The following is a 13186-nucleotide window of genomic DNA, read 5'->3' on the forward strand; positions in this document are numbered from 1 at the left end:
GGTAGCCTGTAAGTGGAAAGATACATAAGCATCAGGAGAACACTACAGCCCTAACAATTGCTCGCTGTATGACGGAGCGAGAAAGTTAGATTAAAACAGAGCCCCGCATAATACGTGTGGTAACAAGATGGTTGGAGTTTGTCCAAGGCTACGCCGGAGACAAGAGAAAGAATCCAACCAGGTGTGGTGGTGAGAGATGAAACCACGACGGGAAAAGGGAGGAAAACGGACGGAGATGGTATACACACAGTTATATAATACTAAAATTCATCGTAAAATTAGGGTATATCCTTTAAAAAATAGCGAACTAAATATCAAACTTTTCCCCCGTCACTAGAAGAGTGCCCTGGGTATAAGAAGCAAGCTCTCCTCCGGTAGCGGAAAAAAAAGGGAAGGATATAGTAGGCAAGCAATAGACCACTAGCTAGGTGCCACCCGCCCGCTGGCGGAGCCAAGACGAAACTATAACCAAAGGTGCCCCGGCTGCGGCGGAGGCTCGTTCGTTATAGTAGGGGAAAGGACTGAGCAATGGGGGGGGGGGTCCCCGGCGGCTAACGCGGCGGGAGAGAGAGAGGGGGGGGTGGCCTACTCCTCCCCGTCCCAACAACTACCCGCTCGGTGACCCGGTACCCGAAACAAGTGGTCGCCCTATACCCCAGCTGGGAAGAACCCCTGGCCTCCTCAGAGAAGGAGGGAGGAAGGCTACTGAGGTTGTCATGGCAACCAAGGGGTCCCCCAGACCCCTCCCTATACCTGGTAGGGAGGGAAAGGGGAAGGGAAGGGTAAGGTGCGATGGAACACGTGACCGCAAGTGGCCTAAGCCGCGATAGCAACACAACCGTGGGAGGGCCACGTGAACCAGGCTGTACCAATACATGGGACATGCACCTAGGCTAGCCTAACACCCTAAATAGAACTAAAATTACATCGTAAAAAAAAGGTGGAAAAGACACTTTTAGTAAAAGAAAAAGAAGAACCCAGGAGGAGGCAAATGTTCCGAGGAACAGAAGACATACTCGGAGCCAGCGATAGCCGATGAAGAGCAAGAGCCGGGATGCTGGGCCAGAAACACAGAATAGCCCTAAATACCAAACTAAGAGAATTGGTAAATGGGCTAACCTAGCTAAAAAGGTGATGTAAAAAACGATGAACGTGATAAAGTAAGCCCATAAGTACAAGAAGTCCCAGTATGGAAGACCGGGAATTCTTAACATGAGGCAGCATGGCGCCGCCACGAGTCGACCGGGAAACCGTATATGACCTATTAGAAGGAAAATACTGGTCCCTGGAAGACTAAAAAACGGTAAAATACTACCTATGAGGCACTTAACTTAGCCGATGCGATGGCAGCACGTTCCATGATAGAAAAGGAGGTAAATCCAAAGATAAACAGAACACGTGAAAAAATGCGTACAACGCGTACTGCTAAAAATTAAGGATGACCGCTAGGGGCGCTGCTGTCCGTGGCGTCCCTAGTAGTAGTTGTAGCGGCCGCATCACCCGTTAGTATCAGCTCTCTCTAGTGGGGATTTTTTGATTGGAAGGTCTAAATGGTGAATGTCTCGTGGTAGTGATCCCACTCGCCCCTATTCTATACCGACACTTCTTTTATAGATTGTTGAGCGAGTCAGTTTTACTGACATTTCTTAATTTTGTTTTTTCTCTGGTAATTTTAGATTAATTTTGCCTAGAAAGAATGATATTAAGGCTCCTTTCATAGGCCGACACGAGCTGAGCCCAGAAATATATATATATATATATATATATATATATATATATATATATATATATTTATATATAATAAAAAGGAATAATGAGAGGGATATAAGAGAAAAGGTGAAAAGATTGTAGTGAAGAAAAATCAATGAGATGAATGAACTTCCTCCATAAGGTATCAATATCTCCCTAAGTAACCTCAATAATAAACAATCACATTGTATGCCAAAATGCTCCTTATAGACTCAGAATTAGGATATAGGATGAAAAGAAAGAATAAGGGAAACAAAAGAGAAAAAAATAATTTTTTAATTCGTAGTGTTATTCTCTATAAGGAATGTAGTACAGTGGACACCCCTGTATTCGTTTGCTTCGTCCTGATTTCGTTGGACCTCACACAGTTCTCCTGGAAATTTTTTGTTTTCCTGGAACATATCCACCCATTATTCGCAGGAAATTCGTGTATTCGCGGTATTTTTCTATGAGAAATATCCAGAAATTCATTTTTTTCATCAATTTCAACATAAAATGCACATTTTGTTATAAAACTATTAAAAAAACAGGTAATAAACATTTTTAGTAGGTTTTTCTTGAGTTTTAACTTACAAAATAGGCCATTTTAAGTGTTTTTATAGGGATTCCAACTATTCGTGGGTTCTAGCTATTAAGGGGGCCAGTCTGGTACACATCCCCCTCGAATACGTGGTTACCACTGTATACTAGTAGACTAATAGAGAGGAGGAGGGGCAGGAGTGTTGTTGTCCTAGGAGAAGAAGAGGAAGGAAATTCAGCTTTTTTCTTTAACATAGGGGTTAAATGTGAAGTATACATTATAATCCTTAAGTCATTGGCTTGACGATGATTAGTGATAAAATTGGGAAACACTACTTTTCTTCTGGTAAAACTGAGGTGTAATGAAAGTTATACCTTTTGAAAGACATGTCTGTCAGGAGAGGTGGGAGCGATGTTCACTCGCTGACAGTTTGGGAGATAATGGCCAGTTCCCAGCCCTGTGACAGGCTGATCTCTAGCCCATCAGGATCATCATAAGTTACAGGGCTGGATACCAGATGCATGGGTGCTGTGAATTAATTACGTATTTAGGATTCTGAAATAGGATGCAATATATATAATACCGTTGTCATTTTGAGATTTATTTCAGAAGCGTGGTAATTTTTTCTATGATAAATTTTATTGCTGTCATGCTACCAGAGAACTTCAAATCAGTTGGTTAATAAAGATCATAGTACACATGGTATGAGATACTTACCCTTCTGCATGGGTCTTTATGATCCCTTTCTTTTTTCTTGGCGGAGATGTTTTACAGTCATACCACAATGTTCTTGCCAAAACTCTCAAATCCTTATTAGTATACAAGAATCTTATTTTCTGTCTTCTTTCTCTCAAAAGCCTACCTGCTTTAGTATCTTGGCTTAATTTTTTTGTTTTACTTATAATAGAAGGCCTTCCTATCTGTGTAGCTGCTCTAGCAGATACAAACTGATAGAGTTGCGTTTAAATGAGATATTTCAAGATTAGAATTTTTGTGTAATACCAGTCCTTCAGTTTACATAATAATGGCCGCTTCCCGACCCTATACTTGAGGTGAGTCAGGATAACATGGAGAATAAGCAAGTAGGGCTCATGGGTTTGTATTATGGAGTAGATTTTATTTTGTAAAATGTTATGTTTAGGTGTGAAGATTATCAGTCATACAGTATTTTACAGTAATTTTTTTATAAATCTGTCTCTGTGCCAATAGGCGTGGAGATATGAGCGATCTTTAACAGTAAGTACATCCCAATTCATATTGTACAGTAATTGTTATATAAATCTGTTGAGTATGGGTGATGAGGGTTTTTTTTCACTTTCAATGATATTGCAGTATACAGAAGAAAAACTTGGGAATGCAGAGAAGACAGAGTTAGATGGCCATTTTGAATCTCTGTCCTTGCAAGCAGAATCTGCCAGAACATGGACCGAAAAATTAGTGACAGGAGCAGAGTCTGTTCTGATCCCCAACCCAGGTAAGCCTGTTATAATTACGTACATATATGTCCTTGCTTGATATCTGTTGTGAACTGTTTTTTCAACTAATCAGTAGTTTAGAATTTTTTAATGTATCCCAGAGGGGCAAACTTCAATAGTAAAGGTTGTTCATGGCTCTTTCGATTCCTCTGGATTCCCATTGATGTGGAAACTTGAGTGAAAGAGGGAAAGCACAAAAGAATTTCCATAGGAGAAACGATAGAGATAGAGCCGACTGAGATCATTTCGTAAGAGTCTTAAGGGGAATCTCCCGTAGAAGCAAAACTGCAAGTTTCATATAAGTAACTTACCAAGTAATTACATAGCTATAGTAGTTTTTGTGTATGCTACTAGCCCCACCCACTATCGGGGAAGAACAAGTTTAGTTCGCTTACATCCAGTACAGGCCTCCAGCCCCCTGATGACTTGGGGACTACAAACAGACGGTTGTAAAACCCCGGGGATAGTCTGTCGCTTATCTCCTCTATGACCGCCTTCTGCACGAGAGTCTCTATCTCTTGAGTTTAAGGCTACAAATTTCTCCAAGCCTAGAGAGTAGGCAGGTAATGCGATGGGAACATTTGATAGAGGCAGTGTGTCTTTGAGAGGAATGGAGTAACCAAACCGGAGAACTTGGATCACCCAGGGCTCTGCCCCTCTGCGACTCCATTCCTGGATATGCAGAACGCATGCTTCCACATCTTAATTCACCAGGACTCCAGGAAATACCTTTGGTTTGTGTTCATGGACAAGACCTACTAGTTTCGAGCTCTTTGCTTCAGCCTCTCGACAGCACCGCAAGTATTTACGCGAATGCTGGCTCCCTTGGGGACGTGGTTACACCTCCTGAGCATCAGTGTCACTCTACCTAGACGACTGGCTTCTCCGCTCCTCTTCGGAAAGTCACTGTATGAAGGATCTCAAGAGGACTCTTTCATTAACTCACTCATTAGGTCTTCTTATAAACGAGGAGAAATCTCTGCTAATTCGGACTCAGAGCATTCTCTATTTGGGGATGACTCTGAACTCTCTAGTTTTTTTGGCCTTTCTATCACCAAAGATAGTCCAGTCGTGTATGGAAGTAGTCCGGGACTTCCTGGACCGCAAATTCTGTTCTGCCAACCATTGGACCCGTCTGTTAGGAACACTAGCTTTCAAAACCAAGACTGGTAGAGGGTCTTTCACTTCGTCCGCTCCACCCAACCCTTCAATTCTTTTCAGATGCATCCGACGCAGGTTGGGGAGCCCTGTTGGGGAAGAATGAAGCGTCAGGGAAATGGTCAGAAACTCAGCGCTCTCTTTATATCAACGTGAAGGAGCTATTAGCAGTGTACCTGGGACTTTAGGCGTTCTCTCATCTCGTGATGGGACATCAGGAAACAAGGGGGAATGTTTTCCTTCACCCTCTACAACCTTGCAAAAGATCTGCTTCTGTGGGCAGAAAAATTTCAAGTTTCATACAATGAACTTACCTGTCAGATATATACATAGCTAAGACTCCGTCGTCCCCGACAGAAATTCAAATTTCGCGCCACTCGCTACCGGTAGGTCAGGTGATCTACCTGCCTGCCCTGGGCGGCAGGACTAGGAACCATTCCCGTTTTCTATCATATTTTCTCTGTCGCCGGTGGTATCAACATTGTTGTTTACTACCTCCTGACCTGGAATTTCGCTTTTCAAGACTTTATTGATCATCTTTATTGGATTTCTTGGTGACGTACTGGATCGTTGTTTTGGCATTCGCTACTGTGGACTGGATTTGGACTTGCTTTTTGATTTTTCTAATAGAATGTCTGATTCAAGTGTTAGTGTGAGAGTGTGTGTGAATGTAGGCTGCAAGGTGAGGATACCGAAGGCTTGGGTGATCCTCACTGTATGTCGTAAATGTAGGGGGTTTGACTGTTCTTTGGCTAACACCTGTATTGAGTGTGAAAAGTTGGATGCTAATGAATGGAAGACTAAACTAACTTACTTACTTGAAGAGTTAGAGAGGGATTAGGATTAGACGGGCTGCACAAAAGAGTGTGAGTACAAGGCCTATTGAGCCTTTTTCTGAGTCTAACTCTCCTTTTGTTAATGAATATGATTCTCCCTATGTATCTGAATCCTCACAGGCTTTGCATTCGGATTCGGCTTCTGAAATCGCCAATCTGAAGGCTACTCTTCGTAAAATGAAGACAAAGATGGCGGCCATGCAAGGTCAAGGCTAGGTGATTGTGATTTTACTTAAGTGAAGTGAGTGTTCCCAGTGTGAGGGGGCGTCTGACCGTCCCTGCGATGCTCCCAGGCCTAGACCTCTTCCAAACTCACATACCCAGAGGAGTAGGAAAGTCGAAAGTCGTACGGAGGTTGTGGGAATCCCCAACGGTCAGGCGTCCCTTCAGCAGGTTCTGTTTCGTTACAGTCTGCTCAGGACCGCTCTAATAGAAGCGTCCTACGAGATTGTTTCTCGTCGTCCGGTTCTCCTTCACCTAAACGAGGGTGGAAGGACTCGGATCTTTCTAGGCCACTGAAAAAAAAGGCAATTGGAAAGAGCGGAGCGTTCGACTCGAGCCCGGAACGCTTCTCGGAGGAAGTTCCCTCTTCTATCAAGAAGGCTAAGCTGGTTTCGACGCCTCCTAGAGCAGTATTTGAGGATCGCACTCCTTCGAGTTCTCCTGCTTCTTCTATTGAAGAGGACGCTGGGGTGGCTTCCAAGAGGTTATTGCTTGCAGCTCAAGAGCAGATTGCCTCTTTGGTTGGAGTTCTTTCGAGGGATCCCCACCCCCTCGCAAGAAGGACGCTAGACTTCCTATTAAGAAGTCTCGTCTTCTTTCACCAGCCAGACGTGAAGCGTCCGCCAGACATGGGGACGTCTTCCAGGCGCGAAGATTCGTACAAACGTCAGGATCTATCCGAGCGAGTTGCTCTAGATCAGGATACGCTCAGGCGTGAGGCGCCAGCCAGGCGCGAGGCGCCAGTTAGGCGTGAGGATTCAGCCAAGCGTGGAGGCGCCAGCCAAGCGCGAGGATTCAGCCAAGCGCGGAGGCGAGTCAACATTGCGTGAGGCGCCAGACAAGCGCGAGACGTCAGCCAGGCGCGAGATGCCAGCCAGGCTACACGCTCCAGCCAAGTGTGAAGCGCCAGCCAAGCGCGACAAAGGCGCCAAGACAAGCGCGTAGGCGCCAGGACAAGCGCGAGGCGCCAGCCAAGCGCGAGGAAGACTGTTCAGACGCGAGAAGTCAAGCAGACGCGAGACTTCTTTTAGACGTGAGAGGATAGTCGGTCACTCTATGAGCCCCTCTGCCTCAGTAGGAGCTTGTGTCCCAGTAGAGAGAGAACGGGATGAAGATCCTCTCGTTTTCCAGGCCGATTCTCCACCAAGGTGTAGAAGGAGATTCGGAAGAAGAGGGTGACGGTAGAGGAGTCTCGAACTATAAAGTTCTGACTGACCTTCTTGTTTTACGGGAATACGGAGATTCTTTAACTCCTGCCGCTCCTCCTTCGCCTCGATCACTGTTTTCGAGTGCGATTGTGCCTAAGTCTTCGTCGGTCTTGAAGATGAGACCTACGATCTCTATGAAGAGAGCGCTTCAGTCCTTAGACAAATGGATGTTGTCTAAGAAGGATCTGGGCAGGACCACCTTCTGTATGCCTCCAGCCATACTTTCTGGCAAGAGAGGTTTCTGGTACCGAACTGGGGAGAACATGGGCCTTTCTCTCCCAGCGGCAGCCGAAGCGGACTTTTCAACCTTGGTTGACTCGTCAAGGAGACATGCTTTGAATGGAGCTCGCGTGTCTTGGGCGATTTCGGAAGACGGATCATCTCCTCAAGGGACTCTTCCATATTTTGGAAGTGTTTAATTTCCTAGACTGGTCCCTTGGGGTGATGTCTAAGAAAGCTCATGACTCGGATGGTCTTGACCCCGAAGTCATTCTGAGTATTCTTGCTTGTATTGACAAGGCGGTACAAGACGGATCGGGAGAAATCTCCTCTCTTTTCGGAGCAGTACTCCTTAAGAAGAGGAGTATTTTTAGTTTCCTTCCTAACCAAGGCGGTTTCTCCCTCACAGAGAGCAGCCCTGGTTTTCGCTCCCATGTCTGACTTCCTGTTTCCTTCTCAGTTAGTGAAGGACATTTCTCGATCACTGACTGAGAAGGCGACTCAGGATCTTCTCCTGCAACAACTGCAAGGAAAAGAAGAAGAGACCACTTGTTTCAGTTGACAAGAAAGGACGACTTCTACGGTTCAGCCCTTTCGGAGGAGGGCCACTCTTCTCCAGAGCTACCTCTAAGAGAAGAGGTCTTGAGAGGAGAGGTAAGGCTCCTTCCGTCCCTTTAAGAAAGGGAAGTGAGACAGACAGCCTCCAAACACCAGTGGGGGCCAGGCTTCTCGAATTTGCAGACGCCTGGTCACTCATAAACTCAGACGCCTCTTCCATGTCCATAATCAGGAAGGATATCTTATCCCCTTCCAAGACAGTCCTCCACTAACGACCATTCCGCGGGAACTGTCAGCCAGATACAGGGACCCTGTACTGAGGGATACTCTTCGTCTGATGGTGAATCAAATGTGGGACAAAAGAGCTATAGAACTGGTTCTAGAGCAAAACTCTCCGGGGTTTTACAATCGGCTTTTCCTGGTTGCGAAAGCCTCGGGGGACTGGAGACCAGCTCTAGATGTCAGCGCTCTGAACAAGTTCGTTCGAAAGGAGAAGTTCTCTATGGAGACTTCGGCCTCAGTCCTTGCGGCGTTAACGTCAAGGAGATTGGATGGTGTCGCTGGGGATCTCCAGGACGCCTTTTTTATTTTCATGTCCCGATTCACCCTTCGTCGAAGAAGTACCTCCGTTTCATGACGGGGGGTTAAGGATCTTTCAGTTCAGGGCCTTGTGTTTCGGCCTGTCCACAGCTCCTCAGGTCTTACAAACCTGATGAGGAATGTGGCGAGGTTTCTTCACCTCAAAGGCGTCAACATCTCTCTATATTTGGACGATTGGCTCATCAGGGCCAGAACAGAGAGACAGTGTTTGGAGGACCTTTCTTTGACCCTAGACCTGATAAAGGCGTTGGGACTACTCGTGAACCTCGAGAAGTCACAGCTGATTCTCAGACAGAACTTGGTCTATCTGGGGATTCAGATGGATTCTCGGGGGTTTTCGAGTATTTCCTTCGCAAGAGAGAATCGTGAGAGGCTTGGAAAAAGTCTCTTTCTTCTTAGGGAAAGAACGGACTTCGGCGAGGGAATGGTTAAGCCTGCTAGGCACCCTTTCCTCGCTCGAACAGTTCTTTCCTCTAGGAAGACTACATCTTCGCCCTCTTCAGTTTTTCCTAAGGAGATCTTGGAACTGGAAGACGGGACTTCTCTCCGACAGTTTTCTCCTTCCAATGGAGATGAAACCACACCTGCAATGGTGGTTGTCCCCTCTAAAAGAGAACAAGGGAATTTCTCTGGAAGTTCCGAACCCAAGCCGAGTGTTGTATTCCGACGCATCGGAGAAGGGTTGGGGAGCAACACTAGGACCGAGAGAAGTGTCAGGCGCCTGGAAGGCAGCACAGGTGTCCTGGCACATATTGCAAAGAACTTCTAGCAGTTCAACTTGGCGCTAAAGTTCTTCGAACCCTTTGTGACGAACAGTGTGGTCCAAGTGAATGTGGACAACACTACAGCCCTGTCCTACATTCGGAAGCAAGGAGGAACGCACTCAGTGTCGCTTTACGAGATAGCAAGAGATCTGCTAATTTGGGCTCACAAAGAAACATCTCCCTCCTGACAAGATTTGTTCAGGGGACGAGAAACGTCAGGGCGGACAGACTGAGCAGGAGAAGCCAGGTCCTTCACACAGAATGGACTCTTCATTCAGAGGTGTGTCAGAGTCTTTGGGATCTTTGGGGCACTCCCTCACGTAGATCTGTTCGCCACATTCCTTTCAAAAGGCGTGGAAGTCTTTTGTTCAGTGGTGGAAGACCCAAGAGCTCTCGTGGTCGACGCCTTCCTGCTTGGACTGGCTCATGTGGAACGTGTACGCTTTCCCCCTTTCAAAATCCTGGGACAAGTGTTGATAAAGTTCGTATGTCGTCCAACGGGACAAGGATGACCCTGATAGCCCCGTTTTGGCCAGCACAAGATGGTTTGCAGAGGTGCTGGAGTGGACAGTAGACTTCCCAAGATCCCTTCCAAAAAGGATGGATCTTCTCAGACAGCCACACTTCGAGAGGTTTCATCAAAACCTCCCCGCTCTCGCTTTGACTGCCTTTCGACTATCGAAAGACTTGTCAGAGCGAGGGGGTTTTCTCGCGAAGTTGCAAGCGCTATCGCTAGAGCCCGCAAGAGCTTCCACTAGACGAGTCTATCAGTCGAAGTGGGAGGTATTCAGAAGGTGGTGTAAGTCTAAGAAGTTGTCCTCCTCCAGTACCTCTATAACCGAAATCGCCGATTTCCTTTGTTCTTGAGAGAGGTCTCTCATTTGTCTGTATCGACGATCAAAGGATACAGGAGCATGCTGTCGGCAGTATTTAGAAACAGAGGCCATAGACATTGCTGAAGAATAAAGATCTGCACGACTTGATTAGATCGTTTGAAACGACAAAATCGAAGGAACTAACTCCACCCAGCTGGAACCTGGACGTAGTTCTCAAGTTCCTTTCGTCTGACAGATTTGAGCCTCCCCACGTAGCTTCGTTCAGGGATATAACAAGAAAATGCTTGTTTCTCCTATCTTTGGCGACAGCCAAAAGAGTTGGGGCGAACTTCATGCCCTAGAAGATGAAGTCGGCTTTAAGACAAAAGCTCGGCCTTTTGCTCGTTTAGAACTCTTTTTTTCTAGCGAAGAATGAAAATCCATCGAATCCCTGGCCCAAGAGATTCGAGATCAAAGGCTTATCGAGTCTAGTAGGGAGAGAAACAGAGAGGTCTCTTTGCCCGGTAAGAGCCTTGAAGTTCTTCTTACAAAGAAAGAAACAAATGGGAGCTCTAGACAAAGTCTTTGGTGTTCGATTAAGGACCCCACAAGAATCATGTCTAAGAACGCATTAGCTTTCTTCTTAGGAGCGTCATTACGGATGCTCACAAGTTCTGTCCTGACGACTCTTTTTCCCGCTTTTAAGAGTAAAAGCCCATGAAGTTAGAGCAGTGGCGACGTCTCTCTCTTTTCAGAAGAATATGTCATTAAAGAAAATCATTGACACGACATATTGGAGGTGCAATTCAGTTTTTGATCTCACTATCTTAAAGACGTTCGCGTGACCTACGAGAAATGTTTTTCTCTGGGACCTTTTGTATCGGCGGATACAATACTGGGTACGGGGAGCCAAACACCAATCCTTAAATTTGTACATACCTTGTTTCTACTAGATATGTTCTAGATTTCTGCTGACAAAGAGGGCTCGGTGCTGCACTGGCGGCCAGTCACTGTTGTTCAGTAAGGAACTCTTGTGATATCTTTTAGGGGAGTATTAAAATTTTTTTTTTGAGAATTTTTGTATAAATGAGTTTTTCGTTTCGAGTTATGGGTTGTTTGTTTATGAGTTCGGGATAAAGTCAGAGCAATTTCTAATATCTTAAACATGGTGGTTAGGTTCAGGTGGTCGGGATTGGTTATGCTCCTTCACAATGGTGTGTTGTCATAGAAGTCCAGTACCCATTGACAAAGTCCTTTTAGGCTCTGCCGAGTAAGCGGTTCTTATCCCATCGACACCCACAAGAACTCGTAGCCATAGATCTAATATCTCGCTAAAGTCTTGAGGTGATGCAGACTACCGGGCTACAGCCACGAAGTCTACCACCTATCAGGTAGGAACCAAGGTTTTTTCTTTTATACCTACAACATATGTTGTTTACCTGTCTATTCCATATTAGCTGTCTCTGACCCTCCACCAAAGGGTGCCAATCAGCTATGTATATATCTTGACAGGTAAGTTCATTGTATGAAAATGATATTGTATAATACAATAAAGTTTGTTTCATACATACTTACCTGGCAGATATATACGATTAATGGCCCACCCAGCCTCCCCGCAGGAGACAGGTGGAAGAGAGAAAATATGATAGAAAACGGGAATGGTTCCTGAGTCTGCCGCCCAGGGGCAGGCAGGTAGATCACCTGACCTACCGGTAGCGAGTGGCGCGAAATTTGAATTTCTGTCGGGGGACGACGGAGTCTTAGCTATGTATATATCGCCCCAGTAAGTATGTATGAAACTTTATTGTATTATAACAATATCATTTTTGTTGATCCTTCAATTTGTTCAAGGGAAAATGAACGTGTTGGTGGACAAACTAAGTCGACATCACCAAGTACTGCCGTTGGAATGGACTCTCGATGCCAAGGTCTGCCTAGACCTATGGAAGCTTTGGGGAAAGCCAATGATAGACCTATTTGCAACTTCGAGGAACAACTGCCTTCCGCTGCACTGCTCTCCAGTCCCGGACCCTCTTGCATGGTCAGTCAACGCAATGTTACTAGACTGGTCGGGCCTGGAATCGTACGCCTTTCCCCCGTTCGGCCTAATAAGGCAGCTGCTAAACAGTGTCATTTCACGAAAAAGTTTCACTGACACCAGTCGCTCTTCTGTTAAAGAGGTGTCTACGTACTCAAATAACCGCATTTCGCAAGATTCCACGAAGGATTATCCACTCTGGCACTGACAGGATTCAGACTGTCTGGAGTAGTCAGAGCGAAAGGTTTTTCAAAACGAGCTGCAGAAGCTATCACGAACTGCAGAAGAGATTCTTCTAACAGACTATACCAGTGTAAATGGGGAGTGTTTTGAAAACGGTGTAAACAAACTAAAGTCTCTTCTGAAACATCTGTGAACGAAATATTGGATTTCCTTCTATTATTAAGGGATGTTAAGCATTTAGCGCCTTCGACTATTAGGGGATACGGAACGATGCTGGCTTCAGTTTTTAAACACAGAGAAATAGACCTAACCACGAATAGTGTTCTTTCCGATCTAATTAAATCGTTCGAGACTTCCAAATCGTCAAAGGACTTGATAGCATGGAATCTCGATTTAGTACTTAAACGGCTTTCGGGTCCTCCCTTTGAGCCACTACTTTCTTCGTCTATGAGGAATCTCACCAAGAAGACATTATTTTTAGTTGCATTAGCATCAGCTAGACGAGTTAGCAAGCTACATGTAATTGACAAAAAGGTGGGATTTTCTCAAGGTGACGCAGTTTACTCCGTGGAGTTTAATTTTCTTGCGAAAAACGAGAACCTCTCTAATCCTTGGCCGCATAACTTTCTCAAGAACCTGACAGACTTGATAGGCCAGGAAGAAGGCTCTTATGTCCCATGAGGGCATTAAGACATTACCTCCGCAGAACGGAGAAAATTCGAGGTGAGTCGAATCGTTTGTGGTGCTCTTAAAAAACCCCCTCGCCCTCTCTCAAAAAATGCTATTTCCTTTTTTCTGAGAGAATTAATTGCAGAAGTACACACTCAAGCTAACAACGCAG

At 45.5% G+C, this 13186-nt stretch overlaps 1 protein-coding gene across 4 annotated transcripts in view; it reads left to right on the forward strand.

Annotated features, from left to right (window-relative positions):
• The window catches only part of LOC135212664 (endophilin-B1-like), a 349729-nt gene that overhangs the window by 36530 nt on the left and 300013 nt on the right, over positions 1 to 13186 (forward strand). For all 4 annotated transcript variants that reach the window (XM_064246314.1, XM_064246310.1, XM_064246312.1 and 1 more), the window contains exon 2: positions 3602 to 3743. In XM_064246314.1, coding sequence (XP_064102384.1) covers positions 3602 to 3743 — 142 coding nt within the window. The remainder of the gene's footprint in view (positions 1 to 3601; positions 3744 to 13186) is intronic.

The sequence above is a fragment of the Macrobrachium nipponense genome, chromosome 41, assembly GCF_015104395.2.
Source record: "Macrobrachium nipponense isolate FS-2020 chromosome 41, ASM1510439v2, whole genome shotgun sequence".
Taxonomy (NCBI): Eukaryota; Metazoa; Arthropoda; class Malacostraca; order Decapoda; family Palaemonidae; genus Macrobrachium; species Macrobrachium nipponense.